Source organism: Lonchura striata, chromosome 1A, assembly GCF_050655825.1.
Source record: "Lonchura striata isolate lonStrDom1 chromosome 1A, ASM5065582v1, whole genome shotgun sequence".
In the NCBI taxonomy this organism is placed as follows: Eukaryota; Metazoa; Chordata; class Aves; order Passeriformes; family Estrildidae; genus Lonchura; species Lonchura striata.
The window spans coordinates 69,307,537-69,329,261 of record NC_140741.1 but is presented as its reverse complement, the minus strand read 5'-3'; the positions used below and the strand labels follow the sequence as shown (position 1 = coordinate 69,329,261).

The 21,725-nt window shown below is 45.6% G+C and overlaps 1 protein-coding gene and 1 long non-coding RNA gene across 2 annotated transcripts in view; one reads left to right on the top strand and one right to left on the bottom strand.

Moving 5' to 3' along the window:
* Positions 1–21,725, bottom strand: part of FAM107B (family with sequence similarity 107 member B) — a 118,273-nt gene that overhangs the window by 81,276 nt on the left and 15,272 nt on the right. Inside the window, exon 2 of the mRNA XM_021531014.4 lies at positions 7,316–7,394. Coding sequence (XP_021386689.4) covers positions 7,316–7,394 — 79 coding nt within the window. The remainder of the gene's footprint in view (positions 1–7,315; positions 7,395–21,725) is intronic.
* LOC146763521 (uncharacterized) lies at positions 1,760–14,676 on the top strand. The gene is made up of 2 exons (XR_014952148.1): positions 1,760–8,867; positions 9,692–14,676. It is a non-coding gene; the product is annotated as an uncharacterized LOC146763521 (long non-coding RNA).

The following is a 21,725-nucleotide window of genomic DNA, read 5'->3' as shown; positions in this document are numbered from 1 at the left end:
AGAGAGCAGGAATCTGCATTTGCTGAAGCGTAGGAGCAAGGAGCTATTTTAAACACATCAGCAAAGTCTAGCATGGAGAAGACCCTGCTACCTCAGAAGCATATTTAGCCAATCTGATACAGAAACCTGACCATATTTTACAGAGCACACCATTTACCCTGCTCCAGGCATGGCCTGGGGATGCTTCATGCAGTTCCAGCCATTAGGGAGGAGAGCCCTTTCTGCAGGAAGAAAACCACAATTTTTCATTGCATGAGCTGGAAAACCAAGCACCTAAATTCATCTGCTTCTTTATGTACTCCTTCAGTGCTGTTGGAGGATCTTCAGGTACCTCTTGGCACCAATTCTGTACTATCCCACTCTCCACACTGAAATAAGACAGGAGGTTGGGGGTGGGGGAGAAGTGAATTTTTTGCAGTGCTGTTCAGCCTGTGCTGTGAGGAGCAGCCCTGCTTGTTGGTGTCCTGCCTGCTCTGACCCCAGAGCACCAGGAGCTTTCATCCCTTCTTGGGTAACTAGCTGGTTTTATGCTCGGGGCATGGCTTGGTGCTGAGGGGTGTGGGTGCTTTTGTACTGTCTGTAGCAGAAAGAATAGAAATTAATTTGTCTCTGCTCTAATCAGCCCTTGCATCACAGATATTACACAATCTCCAGCTCTTTGTAGTTTCCAGCAATACTTGGCTTTGTGCAACTCCTCCGTGTCTTTCCCTGTCTCTTCTTGGGCCTTGGAGATGTGCTGCTGCTCACTGACATGCCACTTTCTTCAGGCTGGAGGCAGGAAATACTCTGCTGACCTTTTTGGCTCTAAGGATGCACTTTCCAGTGTGAACAAACCCCAAGAGGCCTGAGATTTTATTCTTGCTGCATGACAAGCAGCAGGAGCCATAGGTGTGGGGTGCTTGGGATGTATCCCACCACACCACAGCTGGCAAAACAAATCTTTCCACAAAATTTTCACCACCTGCCCAGCTTCCTCCCCACAGGAAATCCAGCCTCCCCCACTCCTGGAGACAAGAGCTGGTCCTTTGTTTGCAGCTCCCCTTTCACAAATAAAACCAGTGCTGTAAACACAGTGCCATTAAACGTGCAGAACAACACTCAAAGATTGGAAGATAATGGTGAGGGGTTTTTTCTACTGATTTGGGTAAGAGGAGCTGCCAAATATTTGAACTGTGTGCAAACAGCTCCTTGTAACTGAAATTTGCTTTCCAGCAGCACCCTAAGGTGTTTTCTGCTTTGTGTGCACTGAGTTTGAGAGACTGCTTGGGATTTTAAGAGAGAATTAGGGACAGATCCAACCTAGATACAAAACTGATCCATCAGGAAGAGTTTAGCTGCAGGGAGTGTGACATGCAAATGGATAGGAACAACATGAGGATCACTAAACTGGGTCTGACCTGAAGTCCAGCTAGACCAGAGTATCTAACCTCCAAATAAGTCTGAAACCAGTGACTTCAAGAGCAGATAAGCATATCCCTTCAGCTATGAAATTATATTTCCCTTCTAGATGGGCTAATAGTTTAAACACCTTGGTCTTTTTATATCTCTCCTGCCCTAACTAGCCCCATACAAATTCTGTATGTTCCAAACTCTCCCATAAAATGGGTCTCAAGGCTGAAGAATTTAAAGAATTTCAACATTATATGAGCCTTCATTTACCTTCTCTGTACATTGCCTTGAGTCAAAAGAAAGGAGACTATAAGAAGAAGAAATAAGAGGTTTAGGTTGGATATTAGGAACCATTTCTTCACTGAAAGGCCTGCCTGCTAGGGGCCTTTCAGGACACACATAGAATATGCCCCAAGTCTTACTCTCCAGGAGGACAGGAGAGGGAATGTCCCTCCTGACACAAGCAGATATGAAGGCAGCTCATCTGGATCCTTGCACACAGACTTTCCTGAAATACAGCATGGAATGCAATATTTTTTAATATAAAAACTTACTACTTTTTTCTTCTAAAGTAATTTTCTAAGAACTGTTAACTTGGAGCTGCTGGAGAATCCCAAGTGAGAAATAAAAACCTGGACCAAGTCTGTTGTGCCAAAGTGGCTGATCTCTCACTGAGCACAGAGGAAGACCTAATTCTGGAGGGAAAGAATCTGGAGGATACAAAAGTCTGGAGGAAAACTCCTTGCAGAAGCTTCCAGGAGAGGATTTCTACCTAGCAGGTCTGCCAGAGGTTCAGTGCTCCCTAAAAGAAATGCTGACAACAGATTGTTCTCCTGGAATTTGCTTCGGGAAACAACTTTTGTTATTAAAATCAAAAGCTTTAATTGGTCAGAAGTTTTGCTGACTCTGTTTCAAGGATACTGATATTTTAACTGAGAACATTAATTCCTCCAGTAAGAAGTTTTTAATGGCTAGGGTGGTCCAAAAGTAGTTTAAATATAAGTGATTTATATTTTCTATTTAGAAAAAGCAGAAGGTGAGGAAAGTTTCACTGAGCACAATGAAAGAGCTCTGGATTTATATGGAATAAAATAATAACCAGGCTGAACTGCCAAACCCCTTAATGACCACATTCCCTTTCCAGAGATGGAAAAAGAGGAGGACCAGCACCTTTTTTTTTTTCTTCAACGTCACATTTCCAGGAATCTCTTTGCTTTGTTTTTCACATCAGGATTAGAAGAGGTAGGGATAAGATATCAAGATAAAGGTCATCCTTAAGTATATTTATTCTGATTGAAAGTAGGAAATACCAGAAATCCCTCCAGATTCCCAACTCCACTTGGCCATTTCAAGAAACACAGATAAATGCCCCATCCTGTGCTTGCCTATCAACCACACCAAAAGGGAAACTGCAAACCATCTGCTTTTTGGAAAGCAATACCCAAAGCAGATTGTTCCTGAGCTGGCTGGTGCTTCAGGCCCTCACCTTCTCCATATCAGCAACAAAGGGAACATCCCCAGCTCCTTGGCATCTGGGGCAGCTGCCGGGGAACCCTCCCCCTCTCTGCCCCCCTTCAGATGGGCTGTGACAAAGGCTCCTGCTCTCAGGAAAGACAGGTCAGGGCTAGTTATGTTATGTGGTATTTATATTTTGGCTCAAGTCGCAGGTGCCATGGGTTGTTATTTTAAATTACATTCAAGGTGTGTGCTGTATATTTGCATCCTGGGCTGCAGGAAGGGATTTTTTGGAAGTTCTTATTTTTGTCTCAATGTAAACAAACAGACTATAATTTGGGAGAGCTGCTGATGCTTTGAGCAAGAAAAGAATTTTTGTCAATGGAGGGGAAGCTGCATTGACGAAGCTCCATGTAATAAAACACCCACATGCCTTGGACCCTTTCTTCTCTTTTATTTCCAGCACTGCCTGGGATTTTCAGATTCCCATTTATACATGGCATAGCAGAGGGGAATACACATAAACCCTACAATAGGTGCTGTGTAACAGGGATGGAAACAATCCAGATCTTCCTACCCACAGATTCACACTCTTCCTGCAAGGTCATGACTGTCTTGACCACCAGTCACTCACACAAAGAAAACTACAGTGTGCTTGAGGGAGGTTAATCTGGATCATGAGGTATTTGCTGGTTTGCAAAACCCAAATCAGAGGTTGAACTCCACTTTGCACCAATGGGTTGCTTCTGCAAAATATTTTCTTAGGAGTTGCTTCATTTGCCATTTTTTAACCTGCAGCTCCACTTTTGCTCAAGCAGTTTTTTTTTTGCCAAGGGTAGAAAGATCTTGGGCAAGTTGAGGCATTTATTATGGTAGCTGCTGTCTTAAAAAAGGATAAAGTTCCAGATCATGAAATATTTCATTCTCTGGCAGCTGTAGAAGGAAGTTGTGGCTTTCTGGAGAAGCCCTGTGAGTAGCAGAGACCCACAAGAAGAGGAGAGACCTGCTGAACCTGGAAAACTGTTTTGCAGTTGCTTCAGCACTGGTTAAAAATACCTGTGGCTTAATCCTTCCAGAATTGAAGGAAGTCTGCCCTAGATTAAGAAAGGCATTTAAAAAAAAAAAGTAATTTTGCAACAGTGCAGATGTTTGCTTTAGTGTCACCAACAGTACAGGCTGACCTGAAAGGCTGCAGGAATGAACACACACCCTTGTCTCACTGGGCAGCTCACTGTCCAGAGCTGGAATTTCCATATTCTTTATCCCTAGAAGATTTAATCATCTTCCCTGCTGCAGGAGCAGATGAGCAGCACATCCAGGCAGAGTCCTTAATATATTAAATTACTGCAGCTACATCCACTTGCCAGTTACCTGCAAAGGCCCTGATTCCTGCTCAGAAATGTGCTTTCTGCTTTGCTTGGATCATGGCCAGTTGGCTCGTGGTGCAGCTGCAACCACAGCACAGCAGCAAGAGGAGAAGAGCCACCCTGAGGGTTTTCTTTAGCAAGGAGCCAGAAGGTTGTTTTTTCTTCGTTTCCCTTGGTTTCCTGCTTTGGCTTTGCTTTCAAGGTTTGTGGAGGAGGGATGGGTGGTTTCTGGCTGGGCTGTGGAGCTGACCTTTCCCTGGATGCTGTGTCCCTGTGGAGCTCACAGCCCGTGCCAGCACTGCTCGTGGTGTCTGTGCTGGGAGAGGCGATGGATGATGGGGCTGGTGAGGCTGCAGCTGCAAAGCAGTGCTGAGAAGCTGACCAGACTTGCTCTTTGCACTGCACAGGGCTCACACTGAAGCCCTTGGCAGGGATCCCTGTGCCACAGATGTTCAGGTAATGGCCCAGAGCTACGGAGGGACCTGTCACCAAAGAGAAGAAGGAGGAGCAGTGTGACAGCCTGCTCTAGCCCAGAGAGTGAAGGTGGAGCTGCCTTCCTGCAGCAAGGTTAGCAGATGCTAAGATGAGGAATTTGTCCCCTGCTTCTTCACTCCCCAGGCAGCCAAACACCCTCACCTCCTCCTCCTGGCTCTGCCAAGGGTGCTGCTCCTTCTTCCACTCTTTGCATCCTGCTGGAACCTGCAAGCTCACCAGGAAGGTCCTCAGCAACACATGGGTGCTGTCTGTGGTCAGAGTTTGCCCCTTTAGCTTCACTGCCACCCAACACAGCTCCTGCCAGCTTCCATGCCCAGCCTCACAGAGGTCTGCTTGGGAAAGGCTGTTCTGTGCTGCAGGGTCATCTGCAGACAGCAGTTGGATATCAATGTGGTTCCCAGAACTTTTGTCTCTCCTCCCAGTTCCTCTTGGCATCTTGCTGGTCATGAACTGAGTCTTTTTCAGATATTCATCCTTGGAAGTGTTCGAGGCCAGGTTGGATGGGACTTTGAGCAATCTGATCTAGGTGAGAGGTGTCCCTGTCCATGGCAGGAGAGTTGGGCTGGATGGTCTTTAAGGTTCCTTCCAATCCAAACCATTCTGTCAGTTTATTATATTATTTTATGATTTATTAAAAACAATAATTTTGTTGTTTGTGTTTTTTCAAGAGTATTTTCTTCACAAACTTGCCTTTCTCTTGGCACCATTCTGTTTTTAAGTCAGGAAAATATGTGGGGTTTTATTTTTAAAAAAGACACATTCCTCTGAGTAATATTAAAAAACAATAATGAAATTATGTCTGAGCTTTTCAGACTTTACATGGAAAATATTTGTTATTCATCTGCTTGGAAAATTACATAAGCCTTGCTGATGTTCTCTCTTTGGTGGAGTTTAGATAAATCGTGGTTCAGAGGGCTCAATATTGATCTCCACTTGACTCTGAAACAGCAGTTCCAGAGCTGTGTGCTTCTCAGAGCATCTCTGCTCACTAATTTGCTTGCTGGATGGTAAATGCCACAGCCAGGAGGTTCACTTTCATTCCTCTGCCACAAGAAATAAAAGCAACCTTGTGACTGATTGCAACTGATGGAGGGTAAAAGCTACATCGGTAGGAATGTTCCATTTCACTGCTGCATCCTTGCAGTGCTGCCCTCAGGACGTGCCACAGACGCTGCAGGTGAGCTCTAAGTGTCCATGCCAGGCTGGTTCAGAGCTGACGTCAGTGGGGAAGATGGCAGAGCTTGGGTTTAAGGTTTTTTTCCTTTTTTTTCTACATTTCTTCCACATCCACTATCAGCTCGAATGCCACCCCTCAGCATGTCTATCCTGATGCACTGCCCTGGCCAGCAGCTGCTCAGTTGTTGCTGTGTTTTCCCCTCCCCAGTCCCAGCATCCTAAATCTCAGCAGCTAAATTGCAGCTGGTGACAACCATTTGCATCAGGGCTTGTATTATCATAAATAAACAGAGAATTCAGGTCCCAGCACTGGATATTACGAAGCAATTAATTCACTCACCCAGAAAATTTTAAGCATCATAAATAGATGACCAGACAACTCTTTCCAGAGTCTTTTTCCTTTTTGCAGCTCTGATGCCTCACTTGCTGTCTGGGTGGGCCCATATTAAACACAAGCCCCCCTTCAATCTGTAGCCAGAGATTTGCAGAGAATGTTTTGTTTTATTGCTGTGCACACAGCAAACCAGGCAGGGAAGGAAAGGTAGGGGGAAACTCTGCACAGCTGAAAGCTGTGCTGGCCTCTCCTTTGCTTTGCCCTCTCTAGAAAGCCACAAGAGAAAGATGTAATCCCTACAGGTTTTGAGTCTACAAAGCAGATACAGCAGCTGGGCCTGAGAAGTGACAGTAGCACTGATGATGGATGTTCTCTTAGCAGGCCTGAAGGCTTCTCTATATAAGAAATACCTGTTGTCCACTTCCCCCAACACATCTGGAAGCAGGAGGTGCACAAGGCTCCCCAAATAAATCTGGGCAGGTAAAGGTATTACAAGTAGGAATTTCCCACTAAAACAAAGTCCAAGTGGCAGAAAAAAAGACTGCTGGATATCTTTTTAACAGATGTTTTAGGAAGGGCCAGTGATTTTAACAGCAAGATCTACTAAACTGGAGTTAACAACCTTTAGCCTGGCTGTGATTCATATCCAAAACTTTACAGAGGTTTCATGGCCCATCGTTTCTTGTTAGCAAAAAGGGAATGAAGTTCTTTATAGGGGGAAATGGACAAATTCCTCTTTATTCATGCTGTAAGAACCTGTTTGTGCAGTGTACAGATGAGGGAGAGATCAAATACTGCATGTACCCATAGCCACTATCATTTGCAAGGGAGGGGGTGAAAGCCAGTTTCAGTTGCATTAGCTGCAAATGCCTGACCCAGGGAACCACCAAATGTGCTCACAAATGGAAACAGATCCCAAGGCAATGGAAAAGCTGTAATAGACACACAACAAGTTCCAGGCCTGTTATCACAGATATCTCTCCTTTCATTGCCATGATCTGAATGTCAGCACATTATCATCCCAGTTCAAGCCCATCTAGAAAAAACTGGTTTTAGTTTGCTCCACAGAATGGATGCAAGCTCTGGACATCACTCATACCTGATAAGGGCTCATACTCCAAGACTGGCAAATCCAGCTGCTTCTGTGGTGACTTTTCTTCTTCATCATCTTCTTCTTCCTTTTTTATTGCATTTTACAAGAGAAAGCAGAACAGAAAAAGAAAAGGAGGGAAAATGCAAACCATTAAACTGTTTGTCAAAACGAGACAGAATTTTGAATAGTACTAATACCAGACAGAAACATGAATTACATAAAAAATACCTTTCATCAAACAGATTTGTGACTCATGTCTAGCATGAAAGCAAGGCTCCAACAGCCTGTGTCGGGCATCACATCCCCATAATGCCAGGAGTACATATGGAGGAGGTGAAACTCAGAAATCATCAGAGAATTACGCACCATTTGACTGAAAAGGCTGGCTGGAGCCACCTCTAAATCTAAGATTTAATCTTGACACTTGAACCCAGTGTTACCTATCTCATACTCCAGCTGAAGTCATTAAGCTTATTTGTCCATTTCAAAAGAGAAAGTTTCACTGGAATTATCAAACTTTTCCTCATTAAAATACTAACTCCATTCCTTTGAAAAATACATTGATGCCAAATACAGAACAAAGCAAAGGCTGAATTTTTTTTGTGTGATTTTGCCCATTGATAAGTGAAAGTCTTCAGCATTCAGAGGAAAAATCTGTTCACAGCTAAACTTCTGATTTACCATCTCAGATGTCTTGAGGTAGACCAGATGAGCCCTGCCATCTGCTGTACCAGCAATAGTGCATCCAGCAGGACCAGGGCAAGGATTGTCCCTCTGTATTCTGCACTGGTGAGGCCTCGAATCCTGGGTTCAGTTTTGAGCACCTCATGAGAAAGAAGACACTGAGGGAGTGGAATGACTCCAGAAAAGGGCAACAGAGCTGGGGAAGGGTCTGGAGCACAAATCTGATGAAGAACATCTGGGGGAACTGGATTAGCCTGGATGAAAGGAGGCTGAGGAAGGAGCATCTTCCTCTCTACAACTCCCTGACAGGAGGGTGTAGCAGGTAGATGTTGGTCTCTTCTCCCAGCTAACAAGTGATAGGACAAGAGGAAATGGCCTTGAGTTGCACCAGGGGAGGTTTATGTTGGATGTCAGGAAAAGTTTCTTTACAATGATAGCTGTCAAGCAGTGGAACTGATTGCCCAGGGAAGTGGCTGAGTCCTGGAGGTTTTTACAAGATGTGTTGTTGTGGCACCTGGGGACATGGGCTTGTGTGTGGGTGAGGCAGCCCAGAGGGCTCTGTGCTGGCAGTGGCAAAATGCCACAGAGCCACTAGCAAGGCAGGGAGGCGCTGCCGGAGCATAAAGCAGGCAGATCATATTCGTCCTTCAGAGTAGTATTTCCAGATTAAATATAAGAGGGAAGCTCAGAGAGGTCAGAGGCTGAGATTGACTTTCAGAACAGTGCCTTTGACGTCCAAAGAGGGAGGAGAGGCTTATTAAAAATGCAGTGTGGATTGCAAATCTGTCACACACCCCAGCCACCACGTGGAGCGGGAGGATGGATGAGGCGGTCATGGAGAACCTGCTGACAACAAGAGCCTCTCGAGTGACGGGTCAGTGAAGAGTTTGCTGCTATTCAGCATTGTTTTGACAGAAACTATACAAAGCAACCATGTGGGGGGCAAGGAGCAAATGTTCTCTTCCACTCAGAAGCTTCTTTAAAATCTTGTGGTGGGGAAAGGAGACCATGAATGAGAATTAAGTTCTGTATTGATTTAGAAAAATCAGCTTAGTGAGGCAGAACGGAGAGGGGAGAGAAACAAAGCGGGAATTGTGGGGATGGAGGGGAGGAGATGACAGCAGCGAGGACAGAGAGGAAGAGCTGGCAATGCCACTGGGATGTGCTGGGTGAAGGCTTCACCAGCTTCTGCCCTCTCCCTGGCTTTCCACTGCTCTGGAGCACACCAAGTTCCACCTGGTGCACCATTTTTTGGCCACAGTGAAAGTCCCTGTAAGAGTAAAGCTGATGGTGCCCAGCACAATGGTATAGGCCAAGACGGAGCCACACAATCTGCAGGCAAAGGTTTTTTATGTCCTGCACCATTTCATGCCCTCTCATCATTCATCCCTCAGCAGCTGTCTGAAGGCTGCCACACCACCATGATGGCAGCACCATTAACTTGCTGCAAACTGAATCTTCCCCGTGGGAAAATTCTGGATGGAAAATTCTAAATAGGAAATTCCTCATGTTTGGGGAAAATTTAAAAACAACAGTACTCATCAGATATTGAAGGCAGTGACTCTCAAAATGTTGCCAAGATGCCTCACAGGTGTTTAGTTTGGGTTTGAGTTTATGGATGAGTGGAGTATGCTATAAGTGCTCTGTTCTCATTTTACAGGTGATACTCTTTCTCTAAAACCATTTTCTTTCTTTCAGGAAGTGAAAATTTCAGGCAGATTTTGGGGACACAGAAGCCAGATATCCTTTAAGGTACAGATTACAATGCAGTGGGGATTTGAGGTAAGTCTTGAGTATTGTAGCAGACCAAAATTTTTGGTGAGGAAGGCATTTCTTGTAGTTGCAGGATGCAGCATTGAAGCATCCAAACAAGTGTAACTCCCTGCTACATGGGGCCACCACTTCCTCCTTCAACATTCAATCAGACTTAAGTATCTTGACTGTGGTGAGGCTCTGGAACAGGATGCTCAGAGAAGCTGCCCCATCCCTGCAAGTGTTCAAGGCCAGGTTTGTTGGGGCAATGTAGGATTCCTTAGTCAGGAGCTGCTGGGTGGATCCAAGGGGAGAGAGTAATTTTTCTGCTTTTTAATTTTTAAGAATAAATTAATTTCTGTATCTACCAGAAAAGCAGCCACCTCAGGCGGTAAAGGGAAGCTAGGAGAGAAGCCATGAGGAGTGACAGACTCCCTGCCAGTAAGTGCTGTGAATATCTTCTCCATGCCATCTCCCAAGGACCCTTCTGAGAGGAAGGAAAGTGGTCACCTCTCCATTAGGCACAGGTTTAGCTTGGCTTGGATCCAGGTAAACTTTTCCAGAGTATCAAAGACTCTGGAGGCTGCAAGCACTAAACCCTGTGCCTCTCCTTGCAGGGAGGGTCACACACTCAGCCCAAATCAGAGATCATGTGCCCAACCCAAATGGATCAGGGAACAACAGGATAAGCAGTGCACGAATGCTCCTCCCTGTCAGGAGTGGGCTGATAAGGAAGGGGTGGTGTGGTTAATGCCATGCCAGGGGGATGAAATAATGTCTTGAGTGAAAGCACCGTGATAGGCAAGAGCCATATTTATGGGTGTGCAGGGCAAGTAACATTTCATACATATTTCAGCACTTCCAAGATAAAAAGAAGAGGTTTTCTTACGTACCTCGTGAAATAGATAAGAGGATTTATAATAGCTACATTTCTAGCCTATAATCCTTGGAAACAAATGTATTTGCTCCACATGCCAGCTATGACATAGAGACGAGCTACATGATCAGCTCATTCCATCATGTAATTTGGGCTGTAATAATTAAAGCTGATCTTTTTGTTTTCCCTTGGCCCAGCAGAGCATGCAGCTGTATCACCCTGCAAAGAAATGGTGATGTGGCTGAGAGCCAGCCATGGTTTTAGCAGTGGGGTGCATAACCCTCATCCCAGGTCTTGGCCCTTTACCTCTCCCCTTTTCTGTTGTGCCCCACCTCCTCTAGTAAAGTCACCTCTGGCTTCCCACCACCACAACTGGTTTAAATTCTGCAGCACCCTTCTCATATGAGAGTTATTTGGGAATCTATCCAGCAGGCACTCGTCACCTCCATCCCTCTCCTGCAGCACAGCCACAGCTCATTGAAAATTTGGGCAGAGGTCTGGCACAAGGGCAGAGAGCTGGGGAGCAGAGCCCTTTGCCCCCACAGAGAGACACAGGCTGGAAGGGCTCTGCTTGGGGAAGAAGTTGAAAAGGAAGCCCAAGGCTGTGGTAAGTGGTGGATGAATGACCAGCCAAGAAACTTAATCAAAGGGTCACTAAAACCCTCCTGATTCATGTCCCAGGTCCATGTCAGAGGGAAGGAGACAGATGATAGCAGGACTATGGCTCTGTTTGGACTTTCAGCTTTGATTGTTACATGTTTCTGATGTGCCTCTGCAGCTTGTAGACAAACCACAGAATTTTCTTGTTGGCAGAAAATCTGCCTTTGTGCTTCTCTAACACAGACTGTGACTCTTCGGTCCCTGACAAAGAACAAAACCCACTGAGTCTCCAGGGACTCCAGTCTGTGGGATCCTGAAAAAGCCATTGATAGCAGGATGCAGAGGAAGGATGGAGGATGGGTGTTCACATACGTCCTGTCTGCTGAATCTTTCAGTGCCCACCAGGCCAGCAGGGAGCACTTGATCTGACAGATGGTTTTCTTCAGCCCGGACAAGCCATGGGGGACATCACACACACCCACACTTCCAGCTTCCGCTCCCAGGCCCTCCTAAATCCCAGCAAAGAACCTCACTGCCCTTTCACACGAATGCCTGGAGGCTAGTGGCTGCCCTCAAAGTGTCCACATCCTCATCTGAGAACGATCAGAATTACTGCTCCTGAGCAGAAGGGACTTTTGGCTCATTCTGGCCAAAGCCTGGCACAGACACAAGCTTCAAGTGTCCCCTTCCTCGAAGTGGCAGGAAGGTGCCACTGGGAAGGTCACTTAGAATTCCATGTTTTTAGAGTGATCATCACCACTCTGAGCTCCCAATAATTTAGAATAGTCTATGCATTATTCATACAAACTTGGAATTACCCCCAGGGAGCACAGGACAGGTGACAAAAGCCAAATTAGCCTTCCTAATCCAGGCCCCAGGGTTGGGGATGCACAGAATCAGCCATTCTGGGTGTCAGATGTAACCTCTGCCTTCTAAGTGGTGGAGCGGGGGATGTCTCCAATCCACCCAGACTGGCACTGTTTGCATGGTTCACCTTGATAAACCCATATGTGAGAACTGCCCTGGCTCAGGGCTACAGCTGCTTTAGTGGGATCCCAACCAGTGTTTAATTCTGGGCATATAAATCTTGAAAGAAGCTAAAAAAGAAAATCCCATCCTACCCCATCAGCAAAGGCACCAGCTTCATCTCCAGGTCAGAAAACAGCTGCTGAGCTACACTGCCATCCATCCCTCACCTAGATCACAGCTCTCTGAGCAGAATATTCCTCTTGTCTTTAATTCAAGGTGTGGGTCAAAGGCAAGCACATTTCTCCATAAACAGTGCAAGTCACACAGCCCAAAAGCATGTGGGAGCCAGAGGCTGCTCTTGGTTTGGAGTTTTCAGCTGCAGAAGAAGCTTCCAGATGTGTCATGAGCTTCCATTGCTGCAGGATCTGAGCTCTTTCTGCACAAAATCAATAGCAAGTCAGTGGGGAATTTCCTGGACTCATTTGATTTCTCTCTTTTCTTTTTTTAACATACAAATAGGTGTATAGAAAGAACTACTATTTCTCAAGATTATATTTGAGAAAGTTTTTTTTATTATTATTTTGAGAGGATTCACTTCTCATCTCATTTATTTTTTAGTTGTTGTTAAGAGTTACAGGGTTAGTGGCAAAGCCAGCACTGCAAAGTGTCTTTGGAAAGGGTTCTCTTTATGGTAGAATGACTTTTCACAAAGAGGAGTGGCATTTTTACAAAGAGGGGTGGCATTTTGGAGGGCTTTAAAGCCAGTCAAACTGGTCTTGCCTGATCTCTTCTTGAAGTTCACTCCCTCTTGCTGGTTTTCCTCAAGGAAGAATGTTTTGTCACAAGCTCTCTCCAGCTCTGCCCTAGGCTTTGTGATCAAATGCTGAAGCCCATGTAAACAGCTTTTGTACTTTCTGCCTGGAAAACCTCTTTGTCCTCTTACAGAAACATTTTCTCACAATTTCTTTGGGCAGAAACCACTTTCCAGTTGAAATAAAAGCCTCACTTTGTCTGTCTCTAAGCTTTTTGATTGTATTAAAAGGCGCTGGATGCATCAACAAATTTTAATTCCACCTCAAGATAAAAAAGGCTTCTCAAACACTTAACTCTAATGTCTCTGCTTGGAATCATATTCCAGTCTCCATACTGTTTGTCAAAAACAGAAGGTCAGTCCTGATCTTCCACACTCTGGGTCTCAAAGGTGGCCCTGAGAGTAGATTGGGCCTGCAATTATTGTGCATCGCTGAATTGAGAAAGGGTTTTTAGAAACAAACTGAATGAAGGGGAGGAGGGAAGATCCCTGGTCTTATAATTAATGCAGGATTAAAAACAAACAAACAAAAACAACAACAAAAATGAGGATACTGCAGACATGGAATTTTATATATTTCTTGCAGAAAGGAGTATGCTTATGGAAATTTTTGATGGCTTTTGCTTTTGGACCAGTTTGGAGGAAAATCAAATTTTGCTACTTTTTGTTTTCCCGGGAATGATATACCCACCAGAAACAGACTATGATTTACAGACAACTTGTCTATAACCAACTCACTGCTACAACACAGCACATTCCTGGCTAAACTTGTTGATTTTCATGGTTTTTTTCCCTAACCTGATTTCTGCCTTTCCTGCAATATTTGCTCTGTACTTGCAAAAAGAGACACATGAGCTCCTGAGTACAAGCTGATTCCCAACAAAATTTACTGACAATCACCTGAAATATCCACATTTTTAATAATGACAGAGTGGCTAAACCAGTAAGGAGGTTGGGAGTTAAAATAAAGCTACCTGTCATTACTTTAGAAAGGTGAGGAGACAGGAGGCTACAACAGGAAGTATTGCTTAATATTTGTACAAAAAATAAATCCCTTTATATTGATTTTCTGTGGCTTTTACAGCACCATTATGAATTTTCCCCAAATCTGAAAGGGAGGACATAGCTCACAAAAATTGTATTGCAGGTGACAAACAGCTCAAGCAAAGCAGGGCCATGAGCTATGGACAGATATTTGCCACTGAAGAACCTGGTCAAAACTTCCTCTGTATAAAGGAACACGTCAGAGGCACAGCACAGGAGATCCATCCAAAAACTGGCAAGAAAATATCACCTCTGTTTCTGGTTAGTGGGAAGAGGAAATTTAGGATTGGAACTGGACACAGGTAAAGGGATGAGCCAGATCTCCCTGTCTGCCCTCAGCAGACACAAAAATAGATCATGTTTGTGACAATAACAGTATTTGTACAAATTTTTCACAAAGAACAAGTCAGGTAGGGTTCTTTACTCATTTCTTTACTTTCATTGACATTTGCTTGAAGTCTTGTCCTTGAGACATTTAGTTTCTAGGAATAGTTGCCTCCAGCTTCCTCTGCATCCCACACTACTTCTGGTGATCCTGCCAGTGCATGACTGCATTTGACAGACTGGATATTTAAGGAACACAGTCTAGAAGATAATTTCCTTGAATAAAAATATTCCTTCACCTCCTCACTCTTGCTGTGTGTTTTGGTGCCAAGGGAAGGTACTGCTGAATATGTGGAACTGGAAAAGGAGCAGATGTGTCACTTTGTGATATGGTTTGGTGGGCATGGCTGGTGCTGAATCAAAGGCTGGACTTGATCTTGGAGGTCTTTTCCAACCTTAATGAATCTGTGATTCCATACCATTATGCCCAATAGACAGACAGGCAAGCAAGTTTGCCAAAGCAAAAAAGCCAAGTTGAAAGCAAAGGGGGAAGAGGAAGAGGAAAGGAAAGGAAATCCTCATCAAATCCTCATTTATATATTTGTCCTTGATACAGCAATACTGCCAGATGTGAGGCCACATTGTGCAATGCTGCAAAGGGCTTTGCAATAAGAATTGAGAAAGCAGAAGCTGCTGGTTTCTGTGGTTGAAGGCAGCTGCCAAACACCCAGGAATGGAAAATGTGCCACAGCAGGGCTGCTCCTGCCTACTCTGAGGCTGCTGACACCCCAGCATATACTGCAGGTGCTTCTCCAAACTCACAGGACAGACCTACAGCAAGGAGCCCTCATGGAGCCCCACTTTTCCCTGGGAGGGGGCTGTGCTGTGGGAGACCCCAGAGCCACTTACATCTCTCATTCCTCTCTCATCCCTTCTCTCAAAGCCCCTTTGCCCACTCTGCTGCCCCTGGATTTCTGCAGGGATCAGAGCTCCAGGATGGATCAGCTGCACATTAACTGCACCAGAGGAGTGGAGGAACATGAAAAATGGCAAAAAGAGGAACACAGGTTCTGTGGCACCCCACAGTTCTCCTCTTATTGATATGGGAAGCACTGGGGAGGCACAACACAGCAGAGCTTGGGTGTTTGGGTGAGAGAGGTCCCTTCCAGCAGAGCTGGTGGGGCAGGGGAAGGTGGAAAAGCTGCAGTCCTCTCTTTTGTTTCTCAGTTGGAATTTATTTAAGAGCAAACTAATGTTTGCTTATGCATTTTCCCTTCTCTGTCCAGCCCTTCATGTTGAGGTTACAAGGGAAGAAACAGGGTGGAAGCAACATTTCACTTCTCAGTTTGATGGAGAACTTAGAGGCTTCAGAGAACTCCAGGTGATTGTGCAAGGAGCATTTAAAAATGGTGGGGTTTGGTCAAAAATGTGAAAGTAGCCATTTTCCCACTGCCTGGAGTTAGGGTCTTAGAGAATACCCTGACCCACAGACAAGTGTCCCTCTCAAGGCAGTGTGGGTTGGCTAGAGAAATACTGGAGATAATCAGATTATAAAAGAAAATCTTGAAGTTCTCAGCACTGTCCTTCCCCTCACTGTCCCAGGACAGCTTTCGAAGTTCTGGGTAATGTTCATCATTTCCCAAAAAGTTGTCTCCCAGAAGATAGGAGCTACAGCCACTTGCAGCTGTTTCTGTGCTCCCACACAGCAGGGGAACAGCTGAGATATTTTTTCTTAATTTTTCCCTTTGTAGAACTCAGCTGATCTCCCTCGGGCCACAGCAGTGGAAGGAAATAAAGTTGCCCTGGGATGGCAGAGGATGCTCTGTGCGCGTGTGCTGTGAGAGGGAAGGGAATGAAGGGACAGAGGCTCAGTGGCTTGGATGCCACCATCCAGCCTCATGTGCCCCTTGCCTGGGGAGCTCCCGTGCCAGATGGGCCAGCCAGGATGTGGGATGAGCATCCTGCTGAGCATCCTTGTGCTCCATCCCACTGGGTGGGACAGATGCTGACAGCATTACCTGGAACTTGCAAAGGACCTCTGCAGTTCCCAGGAGAAATCAGAGCAGCACAAAGCTCATCTGAATAAATCTTAATCCCACATTTTCTGTGAATGTGGGTGCACATTAATGTGGGCAGGCTGTGGAGAGAGGGAGAAGCCTGTCCTGTGATTAAATGAGCACTGCACAAGGGCAAAAGTGCACAGACAACTTGAAGAATGCTTCCAGGACATGCCCATGTGTCTTTTACACATGCCTCAATGGGCTTCTCAACTCCTATACCCTGGTTTCAGGTGTGCCCCTTCACCACAGCAGAACTTCCTTCCTTCTTGCACCACCCTGCACTCCCAAAGAGCCTCTGCCATCCATCCATCCATCCCTATGCACCCAGTGATGTTCTAGTCTTAGAATAATTTAAAAACTCACCTAAACAAAACTAAAACCAAAAACAAAACAAAAATCAACAAAACAAAAAAACCAAACCAAAACAAAACCCAAAACAAACAAAAGCAAAATAAAATTAAAACCAAACCCGAAAACAAACAAAAAAGACCAAAAAAAAAAAAAATCCCAGAACAATCAAGAGCAACAGACAGACACCAGAACCAACTTTTAAAAGCCTCTGGTTACTTTTGTCTCAGAGCCTGGTGGTTCAGATTCTGCATCTCACAAAACTGTCTGGGAGCTAAAAATATGTGACCTCTGCAAGGAGAAATACATAAATCTGCTTGGCCTCCACAAGTCACCAAACTTTCAGAGTAAAGAACGTTCTGCAGTCTCTGGTTTATTTTCAACTTCACTTCTGCAATCATAAAAGTCTATTAGTGCTGAAAACCTGGAATTGAACTGCCCTTTGGAAAAACTAAACTCAGATTAATGTACAGCTTGGTCTGCTCAAAAGCACGAATTAGTCACGCAACGTTAGTTAAATCATTCAGATAAAAGTCTCAGAAAAGCAAGTACCTTTCTTTCATGACTGGTACTTGGCTATTAATAAATTAATTAGTGTAATAACTGTGTTTCTTGGCTATCAGTTACTCAGATGGGGGTCACTGTATTCTTGTTCCAAAAGAGAATTGCTTGAAGTCTGTTATATCTGATGGAGAAAGACTTCTCCATTCTGCTTGTTCTTGTTGTGCAAGTTTGAGCAAACTTAAACCCCTTTAGTAAGCGTCCCCATTTCCCACAGAGCACACTGCCACTGTGAGCCCTGGCTGCTGACTGGGTGCAGAAGATACACTCAGAACCAGGGGTACCCAAACCTGCAGAGACTGAAAAAGACCCCTCAGCCTCAGTCACGGGAAGTGCAGCGAGATGTCATCCCCACAGGAAATCTAATTATTGTCCACAGGTTGGAAGGAACAGGCTGGTGATCTTGTCTAGTCAGAATCGGGGCAGATAGACCTGCCAGAGGATGTCCCTGCATCCCCTGGCAGGGGCACCTGGGTGTGTCAGGCAGGAAAAGCCCTCCTGAGTTATGAACTGATCACCCCCAAACTCCTCTTCGACCCTACAGTAAGGGATGGGCCAGCTGGCAGCAAAGCAGCCTCTGGGCTCCTATTTCTGCTGAAGCTTGGTAGAGCTTTTGGGGGAGGGAGTGGTGAGATCTTTATCAGCACAGCAGCGTTAACAATTCCAGCCAATGTTTTGTCTAGCAGAACAGTTCTATGGGAGCAGTGCTGAAAGCCAGGAGGGATCCTCAGAGGAGCAAAATCAGTCTGGGATGAAGCTCTTTGCTCAGGCAGTGCCAGCACTGGGGCCCTGGAACAGTTGCCCATTCCTGGTCATTCTGTAAATGCTGTCCAGCACCAGGACAGTGTGGGGAAGGAAGAGGAAGAGGATGGACTGCCCTTTTTGGCTGATTTTAAATAATAAATTTGACCTTGAAGTTATGTTGTGGGAGCCTTGAAGGACAGTTTCTCAGCCTCAGCTACCCTGCCTGCTCCTTAGCCTTGTAGCCTTGTTCCTGCAGCTCCTGCTGGCTCAAGATGGGGTCTCCCACATTTTTATCTGGGATTTGCTAAGAGGAAAATCCTCATTACTGTTTGGGAACCAGCTGATGGCACATATACAGTGCAAAGAAGATGGCCAGCTACAGCAGCAGCAGCTTGGACTCCCTGGACACCCAGCACCCAGATCAGAGGAGCTGCACTCCTCTGCTGGCATTAGACAGGAAAATGAGACAAAGAGCCTTGAAAAACCCTTTTATCTAAACATCACTAGCACTGGTAGAAATACGATCTAAAAATGTTCTGCTTTCACAAGATGAAAACAAGATGCAGAGCCCTGGGGTGCCTTAGTGCAGGGGTTTGTCACGTCCCCCCTTAATGGGCACGTTCCTCCTCAGTGATTTATCCCCAGCATTCCTCCAGCCCCCCTCTGTGCAGGTGGCATGTGGAGGGGCTGAGCTGTGCATCAGCTCAGAGCAGGAGGCTGAGTACAGCCTGCAGCACAGTGTGAAACATGCAGAAATGCAGACCACAGTGATATCCCCTCACTGAGGGTGCATTAAAACCTGTGAGCCACGGGCAGCCCATATAATGTCAGCTTGGAGGGAGGACACAGCTGCAGTGGGAACTGAGTTACTAATATTGCACAAGTTGTTAAATGTGTGTTACACGGGGTAGTAGCAATGTGGAGAGGGTTACTCCTTCCTTTATTGCCCCAGGAAATTCATCTTTTCACCCATGTGCAGGAATGAGAAGAAAAGGTCTGGGGACTCCCTGTGTCCCTTCCAGCAAATGCAGCACTGCCTGTCCATGGGAGACACCAGCACCATCTCTCACTGGGGCCATCACGTGCATTTACAACTTTATATCAACATGAATACAAAGGGTTGGGATCTCCTAGACCAGCTCCTGACCATGACAAGCCTTGGCAGGGCAAAGCTGGCACTGTGCTCCCACATGTGGGCACTGGCCAGGCTGCTGGGCTTGGGTGCCATCACACTCAATCCACATTCTCTGGCTGCAGCCAGCATCAGCCTTCCTCTTGCCTTGGTCAAGAGATTTTCTGGTGTCTGCTTGTAAAACCCTCTGAGGGAAGCAGGACCTCACTGTGCTGGACCAGTCCCAGCACTGGTCTGACCCTTCAGTCCCCAAACCCACGGCTCACAACCAGTTTAAGCCAATCTGAGACCATATTGCCACCCAAAGATGTGGTCCTGCCTACTCCCTGCGCTGGCTGCATGTTTCTTCTTGCTGCCTTGTGTCAGCACAACTCGTGGTGCAGCTGCCAGGCAGTTGGATCTGTTTGGAGGCTCATTTTTCAGGCAGATTATCAGGCTGACCTGCCTCACCATGTGGTTCCTCAGCTGCCAGCCTGGCACTGTGGGGGTGGCAGGAATGCACAGCCAGGAAGAGGGTTGGGTGGGATGGTACAGGCAAGCAGAACTGTCCCTTTTGGCAGCCAAGCAGAGCTGTATTGGCTTGTGCTTCTCATGAAAACCTGCTTTTAATTTTCCCTTTGGTAAATAAGAATAATTCTCTTTTAATGGGGAAGTTGTGCAGCTCCATTGTGTTTCAGAATCACTCTAACCACAGCATCTTTCTGCAGATCATAACTGAGTTAAGTGTGTTGAGCAAATAATATTTCAGCTGCTAACAGTTGAGTCAACAGCAGGGTAATCACGATTTAATCTTCTGTTTCACAGGGGGAGACTGCACTGCTATTTTACAAAGCCTTTTTCATCACAATAGGATTCCCTAAATCAAAGGCTCACAGGTGTGATTTTTGGCAGGGAGCAAACAGTTGCATTCCTATCAAATGTATTCTGCATTCCAAGCACAAATAACATTCAAATCCTTGGTCCAGAATTGCTTTCCAGAAAAGGAAGGTGTTGCCTTCCCATGAGTTCAAAGGCCTATCAGGAATGTGGTGCTTAGGATGCTGCTAACAAGGAATCTTTCATTACTGAGGAACAATTCCTAGAAGTTAACCAGGCAAAAATGCCTGCAGGAGGCTCAAACTACAAGAATTTAGAGAAAGAAGTAAATTCAGCCATCAGCAGTAAGAAGAAGGCTGCATCTCCTTTTATTTTTCTGCAGAAACTGAATAAAACCCCCATGTTCCTTAGCTCTAAGCAATGCCCTTTCAAAACTGATGGAGTAAAACAGACATGTCTTTCAAAGACAAGCTGAAAAGCTGCTGAATTTTCTTGTTGGTCTTTGTGGGAATATTGCTGTATACTAGTCAATGGCTGTGCTCTTTGAGAGGTTAGATTAGATGTGCATAAAGATTCTGCCTTTTCAGGCTATTCATTTTGTCATGGATTTCTTTCAGAGTGCCTTCTTTTTATTACATCAACATTCTGAAGACAGGCAGTGATTTCTAATTCTCTAGAGGACTTTGCATGACCACATCAGCAGAAAGGAGCAATTTTATCCTGCAGGGATGTGGGAGTATTATAAATGAGAGGCTCCAATATGCAAGATGTAAAGGAAAGAAACTTTTTTCCCAGGAATGTGAAGTGGTCAAACCTTTAACTATCAGCTATGATCTGATTTCAAATATCTCATGAGAGAACAGAGGAATTTGATACAAACTCATTTCTTGGGTGTTTTAGTATTGACAGACTTCCTTGCAGAATTTATGCAAGCAGTGGATTGAGGCCAACAGGTCATTTGAGCCTGCAGGCTGCTTGCCAGGGAATATCCTGGATTAAGGCAGGAAGGTGGAAATAAAAGGATGGAGCAGTCCTCCTGTGTGGGTGGGAGCTGTCCATGAACAATATTGCTCTCTGGAGAAGCCATCCACCCCACCCTTTTAGGACAGCTTCTTATCCTCCAGTAAGGCTTGGGATATCTTTAGGAGAGACAGGGCTGGGAGCAGGGAGATCAGTAGAGCACAGAGCCTGTGTCTCACCAGCCACTGCTGATCCCAGTGAACCTCAGTGATTGCAGCAGAGCCCTGTTGTGACACCAGCTCCATCTGTGGGGTTACTGTGGTGAGACTTCTCCCTGCCCCACCAAAACCTGCTCCAAACCTCCTGAGTCCCAGCTGTGGCAAGAAACTGGGGAGCAGAGGGGACAAACAAAGAGGGCAGGAGTGCAGATGGGGCAAGGCTGATCCATGTGTCAACCTGCAGGCTAAACCTGGGAGGAAAAAGGGATCCTCCCTCTGCAGCCCAGGACTCTGGAGATGAGGAAGGCTCTGCTGGGGAGGAAGGCAGGTGAGGAGCCACTACACAAACCTGAAGTATGTGCTGTCTGCATAGGCTGCTCTGCAAAATCTGGGTTAAAAAAGGGGACGCTCCAAAACTGTAAGAAAGTATTTCCCTGTAATACATGTTCAATCCAGATGTAATACCCAGATGGAACAGCCACCCTCATCTTCAGCAGCACCTGGCAAGCTTGGGGT